This window comes from Hipposideros armiger, unplaced genomic scaffold, assembly GCF_001890085.2.
Source record: "Hipposideros armiger isolate ML-2016 unplaced genomic scaffold, ASM189008v1 scaffold_128, whole genome shotgun sequence".
Classification (NCBI taxonomy): domain Eukaryota; kingdom Metazoa; phylum Chordata; class Mammalia; order Chiroptera; family Hipposideridae; genus Hipposideros; species Hipposideros armiger.
Genome location: NW_017731478.1, coordinates 3,779,558 through 3,801,069, shown reverse-complemented (window position 1 = coordinate 3,801,069; position 21,512 = coordinate 3,779,558). Strand labels below are relative to the sequence as shown.

Below are 21,512 nucleotides of genomic sequence, written 5' to 3'. Positions count from 1 at the left end.
CCTTCTACCCTCAGGAGTGTGTACCTTCTTCCTGTTTAGTCTGCTCCTCGAACTCCAGACGATCATTCAGCTTGAGGAGCAGGAAAGACTTGAGCTTGGTCTCGTGGGCGTAGACACGCTCCAGCTCTCTGATCTCCATATTGTACTGAGAGGTATCCTTCTTCTGGCAATCCTTCATGGCAGCCATTCGAGCCATGGCTTCCAGTCTGGGTGAAGGGGGCACAGAGCCTGAGTGTTCAGAGGATCCTCCCTTCTCCTCCCCTCTCCCCTACCAGTTCAGAGAGACTTTATTTATGCCAATGACCATCACTTTTTTTAACCATGGAGGTTTCTGGGAGTGGAGGAATAACCCTCCTTACTGAATGACAGGAGCTACCAGCTCCTGTTCCCCAGGAAATTATTTTTCTGTCATCATCATCATCATCATCATCATCACCACCACCATCACCACCATCACCATCATCGACACTTGTCTATCAATTACTATGTCCCAGCCACTCCCTTATACACATATATTATTTATTCCTCACCACCACCCAGAGAGGTCCTACAACAATGTGGTAGTGATAGAGCCAGGATTTAAACCCAGATTTCGCCGACTCCAAAACCTGTGCCCTTCACAGCTAAACTGTATGCGTCTTGCCCCTGTGTGAATTGGGGACAGCCCAGACTGACACACATCCTTAGGACTATAGGCAGGGACTCCTGGAGAAGATGGTACAGCATAGAGACTTGAATCTCAGCTCCATCGCATCCACCATTTACCTGGATCTCAGATAAGTATGTCAGCATCTCCAAGCCTCCACTTCCTGGTCTGTAAAATGGGGACACAACTCCTAGGGCAGTTGTGAGGGTTGAAATACTACCCAGAGCACCTAGCATCGTGCTTGGCACACACTCATTGCTCGGAGTTATTACGATGATGATTTAAGGTTCCTCACCACAGAAGCACAGGGAACGGTGGTGGCCTACACCAGGAAGTTAGGTGCTCAGCAGGGGGCTAAGCGACACTTTTGCCCCAAGGTCTCTCCCTCAGCCCACCTCTGCTGGTAGGCCTGAGAAGACTGCTCAGTGGCCACATTCATGGTTTTCTTGTGCATTGACAGGCGCCGGTGGAGCTGCTGGTAGACATTGTCATAAGCAGCCTTCTCGTACCGTAGGTCCTCAATCTCCTTCCGGAGTTTAGCATTAGTGGTCAGCAACTTGTCAAACTGTACGGTGACCTGTGGGGAGGGCTGTGCTTCAAAACAGGTCTCATTCCTGGGGCATGCAATAAGCTTCCAGAAGGTTAGAAGGTCTTCCCTCCACCCTCCTCCCCAGGCCCACAGAACAGTGATTTTGAGTGCTGGGTGAGGGGCTTGAGTTGGTCGCCAGCTGGCTCCATGGCCTTTGGCAAGTTACTTTTCCTGGATTTCAAATTTCTCAACTACCTCTGTACCTAACTTTCAGTTTTCAGTAATTACAGAGGAGAAGGGAACAAGCTAAATGACACCATGAGGAAGAATCAGCCAAATTCACAAAGTGGAACACCTGACCTGGCCTCTTCAACAAGTTGATGATATGAAAAACGTTGGGATGGGGCTGTTTTAGAGCAGGGCTTCTCAAATGCAGCACTGTTGANATGTTGCTCTGCTCCATGGTGGTAAAAGCGCTCCCATCTATCCCCTCAGTGATCCTACTAGGAAGAGAGCAGCTCTCTTTCTCCCAGCTCCACACCAATCACAGAACAGGACCTAAGGGGTACCTAACCAACCCTGAAACAGGTGCAGGGCCCTGAACGGCAGACCTGGGTCAAATAATTAACCCTCATCCTGGGGCTAAGATCAGCCCCTTCCTGAACCACATGGCTATTCCCCAAAGGAAAATCCAGATGCCTTTCAGGAAGAAGGGGGAGTGGATGTCAGGCACTCTAAGTTTTCAAGAGAATCCCAGGATTCAGGACTCAGCCAAAGTAAATGATGGGATGGGAGCAAAGAGCCAAAATTGGGGGTGGCAGTGGCAGCTGGGGTCACGGAGGAGGGATGATGGGTCCAGGTGGTTGGAGGAGCCAGAACAGGAGCACGTCTTCAAAGCTCAAGAATAACAAGAGTTATTCTTGTTATGCAGAAGGAGCTCAGGGTCAGCTCCATCAGCCCTACATTAGCCCTGGGCGCCTGTCAAAGCCAACAGCAAGTTAAGCGGGCAGGGACCCAGGGGTCCCCCACACCATGATGACCCACCATTGTTCCACACAATGCAATGACCCATGTCCCCCATGCCCAGAACCTGCTCCCTGGGGCTCATGCAGAGCTGTGGCCAGGACCTGGGGAGGCCCAGGAGGGACCCCAGCTCAGTTCATTCAAGTGCAGTGTGTGGTTCAGGGCAAGGTGCCCTGGACACAACTCTGCGGTGACAGGCTCATCCATGAGACACCCACACATACAGATACAGACACACATAGATACACAAATACACACAGAGATACAGAGATACATACATACACACACACACGGGCTCCGTGGCTCCCAGTTCCGGCCTGTGAGCAGCTGCTGCCCCCCATGTAACCCTGGCTTCCCCTGGCCCCTATGCGTCACTTGTCCCTGCTTCATCTGGTGGACCACAGTGAGAGGTGACCTATGCTGGTCACCATCTCAGGTTCTCAAGGGCCATGGTGATCTCACACAACTCTTGCCTCCTGAGCTGGTTTTGGAACTCAACCCCTCCTGCTCCTCTAACCTGTCCTGGGGTGGCTCCCAGTGCCTTAATTTCACAGTAGCCAGTGTGAAGAGGCACCAGGGTTACAGAACAAAACATTTATTCTCTCTGGTTATGGTACAAATGAGGCCCCAACCACCTCAGATCGCTAACTTCTTCTTGGACCTCAGATCGTCCCCCTTTTCAGGGGTGCTCTCCAAGTGTAAGGCCCTGACGCGGGACATCCTGGTGGTGGCGGTGGTGAGCACCATCTGCTGGAGGGTGCTGTAGTCCAGGGGCCGGTCCACTGCGCCAAAGACAGGACACAGTGAGGAGCTGAATCAGACCCAGCAGACACCCTTCCCTGGGACAGCGACCCTGCCCTGTTCACGGGTGCCCAAGGCAGGAATGCCCATGCCTGGTCTGGGGTTCCTCCACGATGCTGGGGGCTAGAGTATGAAAATTCTTGAGGTTCAGGGAGGGGGAGGACAGGCAGAGAGGTACTGCCAAGGATGCCAGACAATAACTGTGTTTTCTCCCAGGTGAGTTTGGTTTCATCTAAAGGAGACAGGGTCGCCATCCACAGTGGTTCAGGATGCAGAAGACACAAAGATAGCAGATGGAGACAGATGAATGGTTGGGCTGAAATCCAGCTCCCACCTGATTTCCTAGCCATGTCTACCAAGAAGGGGCCCCTTTTCCTAATTAGCCTGCCCAGAGGGGATGCCCCTTCTAATTCACACATACGAAGTACAGAGGCTAGTGAGCCAAGGGAGCCCAACGTTTATCAACACTCCCTGGAACAGAAAATGACGACATCGTCTGTAAGTTCCCGGCCTTGTGAGGACAGCGTTACCAGCACCCACCACCCTCCTCTTTTAGGAATTCGAAAGGCCAAGGGAAGCTGCTCAAAAGTGGCGGACACCAGGCCCAGCTTTCACTCCTGCTTGGTTCCACTGGCCTCGGTGAGATCAAGCAGGAGACGTGTGCGCGTGCTGGCAGTCCCCTCCCTCCACCCTGGGCACGCCAGCACCTTTGAAATCTGCTCGGAGAAGTGGGGCAGCTTTTTTAAAAGTCTATTTTTTTTTCTTCTAATTACTAAAGTGATGCAAGGTCATTATAAAAGAAAAAATTTTAAAAACACAGAATCGTTTAACTTAAAAATGCATAGTTGTTCCCTTCCCCTAATTCCCCAGCACTGTTCCCATNCCCCCTACACACACACACACACACACACACACGCCCCCCACTCCAATCAATTCTCCTTCTGTGTGTTCCTGAACTTTTTGTGAAATGCATCAGAACAAAAGTGGCTGGACTCTGCCAGGGGCTGATCTGAAAGTGTGGCTTCCATCCCCAGAGACGTGCCTCTACCTCTCCTCGTTTTTAAAAGTTGCTGCTGCAAGACCCACAGTCTCTCATGATCCGCCAGAACCAGGCAGCCTTGGAGAAATGTCATTGTGTGTCCTTTTATCCCTCCAGCATCACCGTTCTGAGACGAGTGGGGACACCATACCCCCATTTCACAGAGGAGCAGCTGAGGCTCGCCCAGAGATAGGGCCTGACCTAGCTTCCTAATTTCTAGCTTCTGATTCTTAATCGATGTCCTTTTTTTCCCCAACCAGGCACCCAAGAAAGCCAAAAAGAGAGCAGAGGGTGCCAATTCCAACGTGTTCTCCATGTTTGAACAGACCCAGATCCAGGAATTTAAGGAGGTGGGTGCAGCTGTTGAATCATCGGCCTGGATGGAGATTCCCAGCTGTTAGGGAGCACTTTCCCCTCATTCCATGTCCCCTGCAGAGTCCTCTTGGTTACATGTGTTTATCCCCACATCCATCACCATTAGGCAATAACAGTCTAAAATAGCAGTGTCTCTTGGATTTTAAATTTTACAGTCCTCGATGGTCGAATACCAGCTGGGCCTGAAACCCTATGCTATGGGACTGTACCTTGTTAAGCAAACCTAAGTACCAATTAGGCACAATTAAGCCACTGCCCAAAGGCTTAGAAGGACAGACTGAATTCTTTTTCCAGCAGTGTCACCCACAGGTCCACCTGGCCCTTCAGAGGGAAATATGCTAAAGCTACACTCAAGAGGCCAGTGTGTTTTACATCCAAGGGGACACCACTGGGGCTTCCAAATGGGACATGAACACTTGCCCCTTTTATCCCCACTAATATTCAGATCACAGGAATGCCATATCCCATAGGCCACCAGGGAAAGAATTCCTGGAATGAGATGTCACATCTGAACTGTAACTAGTCACCTTCCAGGGAGAAAACTACACCACCCATCCTCACCCTGTCCCAACTTCTGGAATGAGATCAGCTGCTGGGGGTGCGGGCAGGGGGTGCATACACTTTCAGGAACCAGCTGGAACAAAGAACTCAAAAAATATAGAGATGACACACCATTTATAAACTACCCGGGCATTTACAAAGCTCTTGGAGTCTCCCTGCGAGCTAGCGGGACAAGATTACCAGCCCCATTTTACTGATCGTGTGGGCTTTCCAGTCGGAAGGGCAGGTGAGACCCCAGTTTTTAACTTTTTTCAAGAACAGCTTTATAGAGATGTAATTCATTGACCATAAACTCACCTTGTTCAAGTAAATTCAGTGGTTATTTAGTATAGCCACAGAATTTGGCAAACCACCATTCCTATCTAATTTCAGAATGTTTTCATCATCCCCAAGAGAAACCTCATGCCTGTCACCTATATTCCAGTGTGTGTCATTATTTCCTTCCTTTTTACGGCTGAATAGTATTCCATCGATAGGCTACATTTTGTTGATCCATCCATCTGTTGATGGACATGTGGGCCACTTCCAGTTTTTGGCTACAATGAATCATGCTGCGACGGACATTCACGTTCAGGTTTTTGTGTGAACAGATGTTTTCATTCTTTGGACGAGCTACCTAGCAGGGGAATGGCTGGACCCTGTGGTAACTCTAAGCCTACCATTTTGAGGAACTGCCAGACTGCTTTAACTCTTTGACTCTGGATGTAGTATCCTTTGATGTCCCTTGAAAATCCCAGAATCCCCCTTCCCCAGCCCAGGGCCCAGCCTCTGGGCTTCTCCCCCTAATTTCTCCTGGGCTGACCAGCCAACCACATCCCTTTCACAGGCCTTCACCATCATGGACCAGAACAGGGATGGCTTCATCGACAAGAACGATCTGAGGGACACCTTTGCTGCTCTTGGTATGTCGCCCCCTCTGGGCCTGCGGGAGGGTCTCCTCATCCCATGCCCACGAGGGGCAGGAGGCGGGACCACTAAAAAGGTGAAGAGCTCATTTTTCAGAGAAACAAACAGCTCAACCACGATGGGCCTTTAAGACATAATTCAGAGGATAGGAAAGAAGGGTTTAACCTTTGAGTGTCTTCACTTAGCTTTTATTTTTTCTTTTAAAACTACTTTTTTGGGGTGTGATTTTTTAATGCAATGCCAGTTCACTATAGAAGACATGGAAAATTTAGAAAAGTATAAAAGGGAAAACAACATTACCAATTAGATCAAATCCCACTGTTAACATTTCAGCCTCTAAGTCAGTGGTTCTCAACCTGTGGGCCGCGACCCCTTTGGGGGTCGAACGACCCTTTCACAGGGGTCACCTAAGACCATCGGAAAACACATATTTTCNTAAAATGATCTGATCCAAGGAGCCCCAGCACCCCTGAGCTCCTCTTATGCCCCTGGAGGTTTGGTCTGATGTTTCCTAATTAAAAGAACAGTGAGGGCATGGGAAGGGTGGATGATTCATTTTTTTCTGGAGAAACATCCAGAATAGTGTGGTCGATAGGATTTTCTGCGATGGTGGCAACGTTCTCTATCTGTACCGACCTGCACTGGAGCCACTAGCCGCATGTATATTAAGCATTTAAAATGTGGCCAGTGCCATGGAGGAGCTAGTTTAAAATTTTTATGTAATTTAAATTCATTTCAACTTGAATCCCCACAGGTGGCTAGCAGCTACTGTAATGGACTGGCAGCCCCAGAGCAGGGGTTCTCAAACTCTAGCGTGAGAATCACCCGGAAGCTTGTGACAACACAGAGTGCTGGGCAGCACTCTCAGAGGTTCTGCTCCAATAGGTCTGGGTGGGACCTGAGATTGTGCATTTCTAGAAAGTTCCCAGGAGCTGCTGCTGCTGCTGCGGGCCCAGGGACCAGATTTGAGAATCCCTGGGCTAGATCAATGTGTCCAGACATAAAAGGCATGCACCTTTTGACTGAGCAAGTCCATCTCCAGGAGACTGTCCCATGGAAACAACAGGACAAGTGGGCAAAAGTGGCAGAAGGCTGTCCATCTTATTATTATTTATAACAGCCCCTGTGAGGAACAACCTAACTGTCTACTGAGAGGGGGTCAGTTCAATCAATAATGGTACATTCCTATCATGGGGGGAAATGGTCCGAAATACAAACATTGCTACAATGAAGATTCCTGGCCCATTCTTAGAGAGGTTTGCAGGTATGAGGTAGGGCTTGAGGAATCTGCATTTTTAAGAAGCATCCTATGATTCTACTACAGAGCATCCAGGGTCCCCAGACGCCATTAAAAAGAACACCGATGATGTTGGGAGGTATCTATGATGAATTGCTGGGGACAAAAGTTTACAAAACAGTCTGAACCATCCAGTATGATCCCAACACTATAAGTGGCTATCTATGTTGTGTGTGTGTGTGTGTGTGTGTGTGTGTCTATGTCTGTGGGGTTCTGCATGGGTGCATGTGTGTGTCTGTGTGTCTGTCTGCACAGGTGTGTGTGTGTGTGTGTGTGTGTATCTATGTCTGTATGTCCATGAGGTCTGCGTGTGTGTGTGTGTGTGTGTGTGTGTGTGTGTGTGTGCGCGCGCGCGCAGGTATAGGCTTGAGGGCACGCTGCTTTCATAAAGCAATGTCACCAAAATATTAATGGACATTAACTCCAAGGGGTGATGTTTTGCTGACTTGAATTTTTTTCTTTGTATTTTTCTGAATTACATTTTCGCACAGACATATATATATTATCTTTCCAATCGAAAAAAGAATTANGGGACGTTTAAACTGGGATCTGAGAATGAGTAACAACTGAGCATGGCACGAGTATTCCAGGGACAGCTTGTGCAAAGGCCCTGAGGTGGGAGTGAGTTGAGGGGAGGGTTGGAAATATAGAGAGGAGAACAGTGTGACTGGAGGTGGTGAGCAAGGAGGGAGGACAGGAGGAGATGGGAAGTATAAGCAGGGGCCAGGCTCTGAAGACGCCGATGGGCTGTGGGCAGGAAAAAGTTAATGCAGGAGGCCTGCTTGGTATCCACTGACAGGCCTGGACTGGCAGCAGGGAACCAGGATTTTAAGAAGGCTCCTACCTCCATTAACTGGTAAGAGTGACTCACTGTGCCTAAACTATGTGTACAAAATAAACGTGGTTTAGGCTACCTACCGGCTTTCCTTCCAGGGAATGTGAATGTGGGTATGTACCAGGCTACAGGTGCCTGAGTAATCAGCCTCCAACCAAAACCCTGGGCACGGAGTCTCTGATGAGCTCCCCTGGTTGACAATCAACATCTCACATGTGTTGTCATAACTCATTGCTGGCGGAATGAAGCACCTCCTGGGTGACCCACTGAACCTGGTGGAGGGGGCTGTCTTGGGAAACTCCCAAACACGAGTGGTATTATTAAATACAATAAAACCTGAGGTTTTATTCTAAGAGCAGGAAAAGCTATTCATTCCGAATTGTCAAGATCTGGGTAGGTGCATCCCTCCCTCTCTAGTCTGAGCTCAGGACCTATGAAATGTGTGTTCTCATTAATAGGCATTGGTTACATGCCAGGCACCACTCTGAGCACTTGGATTTCTTCCTTTCCAATCTGTATGCCTTTCATTTCTTTTTCTTGCCTTATTGCATTGGTTAGGACAACCAATACAGTATCGAATAGGAGAGCAGACATCCCTGCCTTATTCCTGATCTTAGAAGAAAAACATTCAGTTTTGCACCATTAAGTATGAGATTAGTTGTAGGTGTTTTTGTAGATGCCCTTTAATAGGTTAAAAAAGTTTCCTTCTGGTTCTAGTTTGTTGAGGGTTTTCATCATGAATGAATGTTGAATTTTGTCAAATGCTTCTGCATCTATTGAGATCATCATATAGTTTTTCTCTAGGAACCTCATAAGATAGATACTAGGTTTACATCTCATTTTTTTTAAAGATGAAAAAACTAAAGCACAGAGAGGTTCAGGAAGTTGCCCAAAGTCACACAGCTAGTAAGAGTACAACAGTAAGAGTAGAACCAGGATTTGAACCCAGGCAGGCTGGCATGCTTCACCACCACAAGACTCACCAGCACCAAAAGAACAAGCCCTCTTGCCTGATCACAGAAAGCTCTGGAAATGGTTCCTAAAAATCCAAAGGACCCCAGCTTGACTCACCAAAGTACTGTGGGAGGTTGGCCTCGGTGATTTTCCCTGTCTCCCCTAACTGCACCAGGATCTTGGTGGTGTCACAATTTATCTTCGTAAGCAGATTCTCCACCGAGCTCTTGAGATGCTCCAAGTTCCTGTTGATCTCCTTGTAGCTGTTCTCATACTTATCTGCCTCCTCTGTGGTCTTCTTCAGTTTCTCCTGGTGGCAGAGCCCAATTCCCACCCCATCTCTTTACTTGGGCAATTATTAGTAACAAAATGGAAGTAACAGCCCTATGATGGGAGGACGATTATTATCTCAATTTGACAGGTGAGAAAACTGAGGCTCAGGGAGGAGGTTTAATCACTTCCTCAAAGTCACANTGGCTTTGTGGGGGAGGCTGGCCCCTGCTCTCCTCTCACTTCGCCCAGTAACACCATCCCTGCCCCTGGTCTGTTAGCTGGGTGGCTGCCTCATTTCTCTACCTCCATCTTATTTGCAGCCTGAGTGGCTTGTGGATACCATGTGGCCACACGTCCTGCAGATAAAAATCCATCCAGAGGCCATGTTCAAATAAACAGGAGGTCGTGTATTTGTTCATAGTGTTTCTCTGACAGAAGTGCTTTGAGTAAGAAAGGCCCTTTGCTAATTTCCATGAGGGTAGGGTATGATCTAGTGATGGCCCTGCTGTGATTATTATTGAATCTTTGTGACTCTTTATTTAAAGTAGACCTTCACAGGTACTCAGGACTATTTCTAGCAAGGGCCACATTTCACTGGCATGGTAACTAGAGGACCACAGCCCTTTCTTCCAAAAAGCTCAAGCATTGGTGGAGCCTGGCTTCTATGATATCTTTTCCTTTAGGCTGCCATTGGGATTTTTCTCCCACAGATGTGCTTAGACGGGCCCCATGGTCATTTAAGAGGAAGAGACCTCACATTCATGCTAAGAATATGGCTCATTTAGAAAAAAAAATCACATCCATTAATTGTAATTTTCTAATTTTAGATAAAGTAGAACTTGTTTGGACTTGTCTTCTGGCAAATTGGGGAAGGGGTACTGATTTCTGACCCTGTCTGAAGTCCAGGAACTGGGGCATGAACTGACTCGCGATTTTGAGCGACCAAAGTCATTGTTAAAGCATTCAGGTCTATTTTTGACTGCAAGAATCCCAATGTAGGAAACAAATGGGTTCACATAACTAAGAAGTCGGAGGGCTTCAGGTGTAGCTGCACCCAGGAGTTCACACAGTGCCACGAGAACCCNTCTTAACCAAGGGGACCTTCCGCCTCACTGAGGTTGTTAATATAGTGCAGATGCCTGTCCTAGCCGGGGAGGCTCTGATTCCCTGACGGTGGAGGGGCCCCAGGAACCTGCATTTGAACATGCGCCCTAGCCATTCTGAGGCATGGCTGCAAATCACTGCGCTGGGATTATTAGACAGACACTGCCCTGCCCTCAGGCAGCTTCCAGGCTACTGGACAAGGCAGACAGAGATCAGATCAAATTCATTTCAGCCATGCCTCGTTAAAGCCTGGTGGCCAGAGTTTTGGCAAAGATAAGAGCTTCTGTGTGGTGATTGGCTTCCCTCCAAATCAAGTCACTTTCCATCTCATCTGGCTCGCATCCTGGCAGCTGCAATTTCACAAGCCAGACTGGAATGTGTTTGTACCTCCCCAGCATTCCTTCATCCTTTCTTTTTTGCTTTTCTAAGGGAATCACTTCTCCCTGAATCTCAGACCATATAGTTAGGGTTGCTCTCCCCAACGTGGGAGTGGAGAAGGCCAAGGGTAGTCACGTGACTCAAGTCCACGGATTCCATTCTTCAGATCACAGTGATTGGCTCAGAGATGGGCACATGACCCAAGCTGCCCCAATGGGAACCCTGGGACCTGGGACTGAATTCTCTGCTCCTTTTCTGCTGGCGTTTGTTCACATTGGGGGCCGCCTAAGAATGAAGTCCACCCAGAGGAGAGATGGACAGAGACAGTGTCTTAAAGACAGGTTTGGATCCACCTATGCCTGAATTTTTCAATTCTACGGCCAATACATTACCTTTTTATACTTCATCCAATTTGCGATTTAGAGAATCCTGATTAGTGCCAAAGTCACCGTAGACTGAAGGTGGTCAGGAAACACCCCTTTTCTTTTTACCAAGTTATGCATGTCTCTGCCTAATATTTCTTAGAGACCCCAAAAGGCACTAGCCCACATAGAGGCATGCACAGATTGGCACGGGGGAAGAAGGGCTACCTAATTCTGTCTGGTAAAGGGTAATATTTGAGCTGCTTCTTGAAAACAAGCAGGAGTTTTTGAAGCAAGGAACTAAGATCAGGCTTCCCAGAAGGGGTGGGGCTTGGGGTACAGGGTGGGGGAACAGCAGCATGTGCTAAGGTGCCGAGAGCAAGAAGGAGAAGGGCATCATGGGTAACAACAGGCCAACAAGCAAGGATGCAACCGAGTAGGAGGAAGATAGTGGGTGGCTGGTAAATTCTAACAGGCTGCCCTGCCTAGATGTACACCATTGGCTCACCACCTCCTGAGTCAACCACTCCATGCATATGTTCTGCTAATGACTCCACAGGCATCATTCTTTATCTGAGCACAGGGAGGCAGAGCTGGTTGCAAAGGTGCAGAGAACACTTTACGTACACGATTTAAACGGGTTTCCAACACGTGAATCTGTTTTTGCAGTTTCCAGGGGTTATTGGCCTCCTGTATTTTTGTGAAGATCTGTTTTTGGTTTATAATTTTTTTTTCCATCTGAACAATCTGAAAAAAAAAGAGACAGACGGGAAATGCAGCTGTGTTAACACCTGTATGGGTACAAATTCAACAGTTCACTAACTCGTGCGTGCTAAGACAAACACTGCAATGGTCTTTCTTTTCCTATAAATGGAATTTTTATTTCTCTCTCGGATGCATGCTCAATTCAACTTGGTCTTAGCCAGTTTGATGTAAAATGAGTCAATATAGAGTTTTTGCTCTCACCTGTGCATGTAAATGTCACTCACCTGTGGGTATAAGTTCCACCTTACCCTAAAAACATGGTTTCCAACAGAAATGCCATTCCCCCCCCCACACACACACACACACAAAGAGCCTTCTGTAACCTTGTGGAGTGTTTTTTGGCTCTTACAACGTTGGGACACTAGTGGCACTTAATGGGTAGGTCATGAGATGTCACACATCCTGCACCAAACATCCAGAAATTGTCCCCCATCTGTTGTAACTGTCCGGTGTCCCTCTGGATGTTATGCAGGTGGAGAAGCTCTTTACAATTTTCTGTACCTAGACTCAAACTGTCTTCTCTATAGAAACACACAGTAGTTTTCATGCAGTTCTAAAAGCTACTGAATCATCCAGGAATGTAGTCACTGCATAAACCAAGAGGATGCTCTTTCATTTGTTTGGAACTTTACCAAGAGTTGGTCATTTTGGAAATTATGTCACCAGCACAACCTGGATCATGTCCTTTGAGCCCCAATTAGCCTGCAGTGTGGAACCCTCAGTGATTCTGTGTATCAGTAACATGCCTCTAACTACATCTTTCAGACCAGGGGTATGCAAACTACGGCCCCTGGGCCAAATCCAGCCCACTGCTTGTTTGTGTAAATGAAGTTTTATTGGCACACAGTCACGCCTATTTCTTATTGTCTATGGCTGTCTTCCTGAGTGGAGTAGTTGCACTGTGGCCCGCAAAATATTTACTATCTGCACAGTTTGCTGGCCCTGTTCTAGACAAGTCAAGCCAGAGCCTTCACATATCAAAATATATAATTTTACATTTATTTAAAGAAATAATTTCAGTATAAATAACTTTCTTTTATTTTTCCTTTAAATGACCGTTAGTGCGTTGTATCGATTTAAAAGAATAAGAGTAAAGTGTTATATCATCAATGAATTTCACTTCAGGATGATGAAGGTGGTGTGGCAAAATATTTGCTGTCACAAAGAGGTGTTGGCAGACATAACGCTGAGAGAAAGAAGTCAGACACGAAGAACGTGTACTAGAAGAGGCCATTTATATGCAGGCAAAATGAATCTATGATTCTAGGGGTCATAATAGGGGTTCCTTGGTGGGTGGTTAGTGGAAGGGGCCCAAGGGAACCTTCTGGGTGCTGGAATGTTCTATATCTGGATCTTGGTGATGGTTACACGGGTGTATAAATATGTAAAAATTCATCAAGCTGTACCCTTAAGATATGTGCATTTGGCTGTATAATTAATAACTCAGTGGAAGGAGAGAGGGGGGAGGAGGGAGGCAGAAAGGAAGCTACCTTAAGGAGGAAGGAAAAGAAATGGGTGTTAAGAATGACAGATTTAAGAACCACTGTCCTAATGGGATCCACAAACAGGCTGCGTATTTGGCAGGTCCCTTCCTGCTGGAGGATGTGGTAGTCACAGATTCAAAGTCTCTGACTGGAAACCGAGGCAAACGCACTGGGTTTGGAGGCCAAGGTCCTTGGTGACCCCAGAGACAGCAGTTTCAGCACAAGGGGACGTTGCTTTCACCATTGGGAGTGATACAGAGGACAGTGCCTACCCTAGAAAGGGAGCTGAATGCGGACAGCTTCTAGAAAGGGGAAAAGCTGGCAGTAATTTGGAACTCTAGGAGTGTTGTGCTTTATTTTGGTTTTTGTTTGTGCTTGGTTTTCAGGTTGTTTGTTTTATTAATAGATTTAAAAAGACAAGGAAAAAGAAGGTGAAGAGAAAAATGGGGATGGTCACTGTTGAAGCCAGGTCTTCATGGAGGGAGGGGCCGAGGGCAGCCTAACAGAGAGGGGCCTGGCCTTGCAGAAGTGCAGCAGGCAGCCCTTCCTCTGAGGCCCACAGACGGGGTGGGATGGAGGGTGCAGGGTCAAGGTGCTGGGGAAGGTGTGGCTGCTGTCATCTTTTAAAGCAGGTGAAACAACGCCAAGGCCACCTATGTCCAGAAGACTACTTGCTCGGTAAAAAATAAATGTCCTCAGTAAAAGGTAAAGTCAGTAGCCCCATGAAGGCTGGCCTCTGGCTGGGAGTGAGGAACCCCAGTGCCTCCTGGGAGTGCAGAGGTTGGGCTGATGAATTCTGGGAGCGGTTGCATCTGGGATCCTGTTAGTGTCCCTGAGTTTTAATTCCCCCTTCAGGTATCCCCAAGCCTTCAGGAAAGTCTGTACAGCACAATCTCAGCCATCACCATGGGACAATGAGAGAGGAATCTATACTAGAGGTGGAAAACTGTGGCCAGGCAGGTGGCATAGACTGTAGTTTGCTACCCCTGGTCTACTCGGAACCAGTTACGGAAATTCCATTTCCCTTTGCCAGCAATTGGCCTAGAAATGGGCATATACCCCAGCCCTGGCTAATGAGGGGAAATCTACTGGAAGGATTTTCCAGCAAAATCCTTGTATCAAATTTTGTGAAATATTCTCTCCCTAATAAGAAGAACACTCCCATACCTTCCTTCATACCATTGGATGTCATTATATGAGAAGCTATACCAGCTAAGCTTTGGCAGTCACCTTGTGACCAAGCAGGGAGGGCCAACTATATTAAGGATAATTACCATTGTGAGAAGTGCTATGAAGAAGGTGCCATGAAAGAGGGAAGTGGGGGTTGGTGCTGGGATTTTCTGTTTGCCCCCTGAGATCCACCCACCTTGCTCTGTCCCCCAGGGGGCTGACCTGGAAGGCGTCCACAATAGCTCCTTTGCACTGCAGATTGGAGGGTTAGAAGAGAGAGAGGTTGGGGTATTTATCCCCCCCTGGCCTGCTCTGTGTCTCCAGGTTCCTGTCCACTGTCACTCACCCTACAATGCTTCACTGTCCCTACTCCGTGTTCACAGCCTTGTAAATCGTCCCTTCATAAAACTCTTCTCAAAGTGCCCTACTGAGCATGTTATTTGTTCCTGGCCAGGGACCTGACTCATAAAGGCGGGGGGGTGTCTTTAAACTAGAGAGAGGGCAAGAAAAGGCCTCCCTGAGAAAAGTCACATTTAAGTTGAGACCTAAAGGATAAGCAGCTGGGGTGGTGGTGGTGGTGGTGGTGGGGCGGGGAAGGGTGTTGTGCCAAGGCCCTGAGGTGAAAAAAAGCTTAGCATATTTGAAAACAAGACTTTTGCAGCTGGGGTGAGATGAGTTAAGGAGGGAATGATGTGTGATGAGGCCAGAGGAGTCAGCAGGAGCTAGATCATAAAGGCCTTTCAAGCCACAGTAAGGGATACAGTTAATGACGCCATCCAGCAAATGTGAGAACCATGGGAGGGATGCACTTCCTAGACCCTTTTGAGGATGAGGAGAGTTGACTACTATGGGTATAGATATGTGGAGCACCTGTGGGTTTGGTAGACTATTTTGAGCCAATGAGTCATGAGCAGAAGTGACACATGTCACTGAAGCATTCAGTTGGCAGTGTGGGACTGTCCAGAGCTCCCTTTTTCTCTACCACACCTGGTAATGCTCAGGTTAGTCGCTATCCCATCAGCCTGGTCCCAGGATAAGAAGACACCGGAACCTCTAGCTCATCCCCGATAAACATGAAGCATAAATGAGGAAGAAACCTTTATTATTTTAAACCACTGAGTTGGGGGTGGGGGGTGTTTGTTACTGTAACATAACTTAACATCTCCTGATTGATACAGTTAAGGGTTTGGGGATTTATTCCAAGTGTAGTGGGGAGGCCCTGGAGATCACAGTGGAGAAATAGAGCAATAGAACTGGGAGATCAGAGCTTACAGGTGGTAGACAGTGACCACAGAAAAGCCTAGGTGGTTAGGGGAAGAGGGGAGGAAGTGTCAAATCTGGCCTAAGGCATCATGGGTATTTCCTCCACCACTTCCCCTTTCTCTGTGTTCTGGTTAACCCTTTACGAGAAAGCATACCTTCTCATCCAGTTCAGCCAACAGCATTTTCATCGATTTAATCAAGGACTCATAGTCCTTCTTGGTCTGCAGCAGGAAACGCAGCTCCACGTAGTTTTTCTCATTCAGATCCAAGTTCTTAGAAGACTTAATGAGACTCAAAAGCAGGTTGATCTCATCCTGCTCCTCTTGCAGGGCCTGAATTTCCTTGCTATGGGGAGAGCAGCACACGATGAACCCCAAAGCCCTGAGTTTACTTTGATCAGACACTCCAGACTCCTTTACTGTGTGAGACTCAGAGGCACATCCCCCCCTGAGCAGTGGAAGGGACTTGCCCACGTCTGGGGTCCACGTCTAGAACTCAGGTCGCCTGCGACCCTGTTCCCAGCAACTTCCACTGCTCTGCCTTTCTCTGAGGGGTATTCCCCCCGTAAGGAACCATGTGCAGCTGTTCCTGTCAAAACCCATGACCCAGACATGGTGGGAGCGCCCACATTCTCTCTTGCCCCCAGCTCACTGGCATCTATCTTTCTGATTTTGCAGACTTCCTTTCCAGACTTTACAGCCAGTTATCTCTGATGAGAGGCAAACCCATCAGACAGAATTTTTCAGTTGTGCATCAGCAAGGGATACACAGTAACCTCTAACCTCCTCCACCAGTGTCTCTCTCTACTCAGGGTGCTAAAGATTTGTTAAATTGGCTGATAAGAGTTTCCTCCTTTTCTCCCTGTGTCTACTCTGCAGAAGACAAATGGGGATTTTGAAAAGACAAAAGAAGGCTCAAGTGACTGCACAACTGAACAACAGGAAGTGGTACAGAGGCTGAGTTTCTAACCAACTCTGGGGACCCTCCACCCGCAGCTCATTGCGGTTTGCAGACCAGCTGCTCAATGTCCTTTGGACACTTGGAGAAATGCAAAAGCTCAGGCCCCAACCAGGGACCGAATGAATCAGAATCGGCTTCGTAACAAGATCCTCAAGTGTCTCAGACGCCCATGAGAGTTTCTGAAGCACCACACTAAAACAGCAAAGAACGATCTAGGGCAGGGGTCTGCAAAGATTTTTCTACAAAGGGCCAAAGAGTAACTATTTTAGGCTTTGTGGGCCAGACATCTCTGTTGCAGCTACTCAACTAAGCAACCACAGACAGTACATGAACGATTAGGTGAGCCTGTGCTCCAATAAAACTTTTACAAAAACAGCCAGCCAGTCAGACTAGGCCCGTGGGCCGTCCTTTGCCGACCGCTGTCTTAATGCAGCACTGTCCAACAGAACCTTCTGCAGTGAAGGAAATGGTCTCCAGCTGCACTGTCCAATAGCCTCCACCATGCATAGGTCGCTACTAAGCACTTGAAATGCGGCTAGTGCAACTGAAGAACTGAAATTTTAAATTGTATTTATTTTAACTAATTGCAAATGTAAACAGCCACATGTGGCTAGGGACCACGGAGTGTATATCCAGTTCTAGAGCATCTAGTCTTCTAAACCTGGCAGCTGAGACTTTTCTCCCCCATTTAAGCCCCTCTTGGAAGGGGATCTTTGTTAAAGTGGAGAGAAAAGGGGAGGTGAAGCACAAGAGTCTATCAGAATTAGGCTTTCAGAGGGATCAGTCAAATCAAAAGGAATGTCTGGAGCAACAGCGGTTCGTGTCCAGCCCGAGCTGAGTTGCCGCTGAGCTGCCAACAGGTGGCAGGATGGCTCAGCTAAAAAAAAAAAAATATATATATATATATATACAAAAAGGAATGTCTGTTTGTCTTGTAGGCAGGGCTGGGACTGTGGTGAGGGAATGAGGTGCCCCTGAATTTAAGGAGGTCTTCACTTTCAGGATGGTACGTGTGCAGGGTCAGCAATGCAGAGAAAGCACCTTCTTAAATACTCGTATTGCACCCAAGGCACCTCACCCAAGTTCTGGCCCTATTTTTAGGTGTTTCACTCGGAAGAATTGAAAATCTCCACTCTCTTTCCTTTCAGTTCCATCACACTGAAGCCAGATAAAATGGGCTGGGGCAAGGTAGAGTGCGGTGCTGAAGGGTGGCACAAGACAAACTGTCAGAGACACACCAGGAAGGGGCATCTCCTGATGCCCACAAGGGGCAAACTGAATCAGGGTCACCAGGCACAGGTGTGCAGGTTGTGGACTTCACAGCCCAAGGGGGCATCATCTGCTTGAAAAAATATCATTGAATTGTTGATTTATTACACTTTTCTGGGAGACACTTGGTCTTGTTCTAACAAAATCTCTACATGATGACAATGTTTCCAACAGATGGCAGTAAAGCATCTTGAGAAAGGGTCCCTTTTTCTAACTCGCAGGAAGATCCCATATGGACTAGCAGTGGCTCTGAGTGAATCAAATCCATGGAAAACCTATAGAACCCCTTTTCCCTATCTTCTAAACCTCACGTATCATCTAACAGTAAGATTTTCTGGGGCGGCCGGGTGGCTCAGTTGGTTAAGAGTGCGTGCTCTTAACAACAAGGTGGCCTGTTCGATTCCCACATGGGATGGTGGGCTGTGCCCCCCGCAACTAGAATGAAAATGGTGACTGGACTTGGAGCTGAGCTGCGCCCTCCACAACTAGATTGAAGGACGACTTGACTTGGAGCTGATAGGTACTGGAAAAAAAACACTGTTACCCAATAAAAATGTTAAAAAAAAATGTAAAAAAACAAAAAAATATTTTCTATCTAATAATGGGCAGTTTCTGCCTGTACAAACATTATGGATACAGCTAAGGAATTACATCCCCTTGGAGGGACTCTAAGGACGCCGGTTTAATGTTTACTCAACCCACAGAAACACCTTCCTATTGCCCAAAGAACCTACACATGCCATAATTCTAGAACAATCCAATTTCAAACATTCTATATTGCAGATCCCATAAGGACACACATGCAGGAAATGTCCTTTGGGGAGTCTACAGACTGGTGATCTCCCCTTCTCTGGACACTCCCTAAATCCAGCGCCAGAACCATGGGAATGATACCCATGGCCATTTTGTGTCTGTGCCCCAGCCTCCAGCCACAGCTGATAGGACCAGGAATAGACACCTGACCCAAGCCAAGCCAATCAGATTCTCCCTTTCCTGAGAACTGGGTATTGGAATTGATTTACAACAGTCTCTGTCTCTATGAGATTCTTGGTAGGTCAAGAGTTGGGGGTGGCCATCTCCCACCAGCCAGAGCTGAGATTCAGAGAGAGAATAACAAAATCCATGTGTAGAAAGAAACATGACCCAGAAATTATTTGGGGTCCTTCCTTGGGACACAGGTGTCCTGCTCCCCTTGGAGTCCCCAAGACACCCCAGATCCTGAGAATATATCTCCCCTCCCACTGAAGCTATCCCAAAGGGTCCCCAGATTGGATTCGGAAGTAGGTCCCTGGCCCAAGGCCACATGCGAAGGCAAACCCCAGGAAGCTAAACCCGAACTTGTCTCCCACTTCACTCAGTACAAACTCCAACCATCACTTACTGCTGGCTCATGAGCTTCTGCTGGGAGTGGAAGTTAAAGGACTTCCGACTTGCCACCATCTTCTGGAACTGCTGCCTCAGCTTCCGAAGTTCCACCTCGGCCAGCTGCTCTTTAACCTTCTCTGAAGGCTCCTGGGGATCTTTAGGGTCTCTTCTCCTGTGTTTCTTTGATTGGGTGAGATGGGTGGGCAGGAACAACAGGTTAGGTGACTGGAGAAGCCCACATTTCAGCTCAAGGGCAGAGAGCAGGAAGGGGTGCCTGGGGCAAGGCTGGAGGTAGAAGACTACCCCTGGGTGATGTCAACTGCTTATCTGTTAACATGGAAACCCATGCCCCTGGGTTGCCAGGACGGAGGGGAGGCTAGTCCTCATTATTGCATAATGTGACCTTGGGTAACATCTGAGCCTCCAGTCTCATCCACAAAATGGGCACTATAGAAGTGTTGCCAGGATTAGATGAGCTGATAATGTGCACAGTGGACAGCACAGTGCCTGAGCCACAGTAAGCTGTCTGTACATAGGAGTTCTTATTACCTACCATCGGCATCTTGAAAGAATCGTACTTTCCCTCTGCTCAGACACCGGACCCAGGGAGGTCAAAGCCAACACATGTTCCTTTCTCTCTCTGCAGTGCCCTGTCCACAATGACAAAAGGAAGAGAATTTGCGAGCCACCCCTTCTGGTAGTGCAGGACCCAGCAGCACTCTCTCCCTCCCCCACCCCACCCCCACCCCCAGTCCCTTCCTCTTCCCACAGCTTGGCACATGAGGAAGACATGGCAGATGGCTGCCCGGGTATGAGAAGAGGCTTCTTTTTTNCCCAAGGAAGCATCTGGACGCTGGGTGACCCTAAGCGAGGATGTGAAACCCCAGACATGTGTCCAGGTTGGGGAGGGTCTCCTTGGACTTGGGCCTTGCCTGGAATGTCTAATTTCTCATACCCAGAACTCTGGGCGGGAGGCCTCTGAGCTGCGGAGGCTCAGTGGGCAGCATGTGCTTTGCTGCCCCCCAGTGGCCCACCAGAGAATGGCACCACCAAGCTGTCCACCAGGTGCATACCTAGAACAGAAATAAGCCACAGAGAAGGGAAAGGAAAGGACCCAGGAGCACAGTTCCTGGGACAGGAACTACTGGATTAAAATGGGACTTTGCAGTCAACTCTCTGAGTTCATATCTTTTACTATGAACGTTTGCTCTTCATTCTCCCTTTATACCTGAATAACAAAACCCTGATTATATTTGGGGTGGCAACGTGCCCAGCTAAAAGTTGTATTTCCAACTCCCCTGGCAATAGGGATGGCCAATGAGGTATAAACACAAAAGCCATTGCTGAGACTTCAGGGGAAGAACTTTTAAGCTGCTGACTCAGCTAGCAAGGCCATTTTTTCCTCCCCCACTTTCTTCCTACCTGGGAAGAAAGTTATGGCTGGACCATTGGCAGCCATACTACAACAATGAGGCATCCTTGGGAATGTAAGCCACATACTAAGGATGGCAAAACAGAAAGGCGGAGTCTGGGTCACTGATGACATCATGACCAACTCTGAGTACCCATCTCCAGACTTATTTCTTTACAAAGTAAATAAACTGCTATCTTGCTTAGGCCACTGTTATTTGGGGTCCCTGTTATTAGCCGCTAAATACAATGCAAAGCTTATACAGTATTCCAGCTCCAGGATGTTGGCCAAGGGACTTTCCCCTCTCTAGACCTCAGTCTCCTTATCTGCAAAATGGAAAGATCATAGCACCTCCCTCATAGGGCTGTTGTGAGGATTAAGTGAGATAGTGCAAGCAGAGCATTTAGCTTAGTGCCTAGTATATGCTAACTGCTCAAGAAGGGTTTGTCATGACTATTATGGATTGAAAACAGGCCACAGCCAGGACAAGGGGGAGAAAGAAGGAAAGATTAAGGCAGCAATCTGTCTGGAATTTGCCAGTGGAGAATGAATTCATAGGCGCAAGGGCTTGGGCTAGACTCCCCGAAGTGGGGGAGTCTTTAAAATAGACGAAGAGGCCCTAGGGACAAAATTCTGCAGCAATACCTGTAGCAAAGGCTGCCTGTGACAAAGGGTCGGGACCTGTCAAGACATGACTCAGGCCAGTGGCGTCATGGGGCAGATATCTTACTCCTTCTGAGAA

The 21,512-nt window shown here is 47.8% G+C and overlaps 2 protein-coding genes across 2 annotated transcripts in view; one reads left to right on the top strand and one right to left on the bottom strand.

Moving 5' to 3' along the window:
* Nucleotides 1-6,025, top strand: part of LOC109386122 (myosin regulatory light chain 2, ventricular/cardiac muscle isoform-like) — a 21,465-nt gene extending 15,440 nt beyond the window's left edge. Inside the window, exons 2-3 of the mRNA XM_019649035.1 lie at nt 4,299-4,388; nt 5,801-6,025. Coding sequence (XP_019504580.1) covers nt 4,299-4,388; nt 5,801-6,010 — 300 coding nt within the window. The 3' untranslated portion in view covers nt 6,011-6,025. The remainder of the gene's footprint in view (nt 1-4,298; nt 4,389-5,800) is intronic.
* CCDC63 (coiled-coil domain containing 63) overlaps nt 1-21,512 on the bottom strand; it is a 63,841-nt gene that overhangs the window by 17,834 nt on the left and 24,495 nt on the right. Inside the window, exons 7-12 of the mRNA XM_019649033.1 lie at nt 19,913-20,009; nt 19,376-19,539; nt 15,921-16,110; nt 11,711-11,830; nt 1,042-1,223; nt 25-206 (exon numbers count right to left, since the gene is read on the bottom strand). Of these exons, the coding sequence (XP_019504578.1) occupies nt 25-206; nt 1,042-1,223; nt 11,711-11,830; nt 15,921-16,110; nt 19,376-19,539; nt 19,913-19,921 (847 nt within the window). The 5' untranslated portion in view covers nt 19,922-20,009. The remainder of the gene's footprint in view (nt 1-24; nt 207-1,041; nt 1,224-11,710; nt 11,831-15,920; nt 16,111-19,375; nt 19,540-19,912; nt 20,010-21,512) is intronic.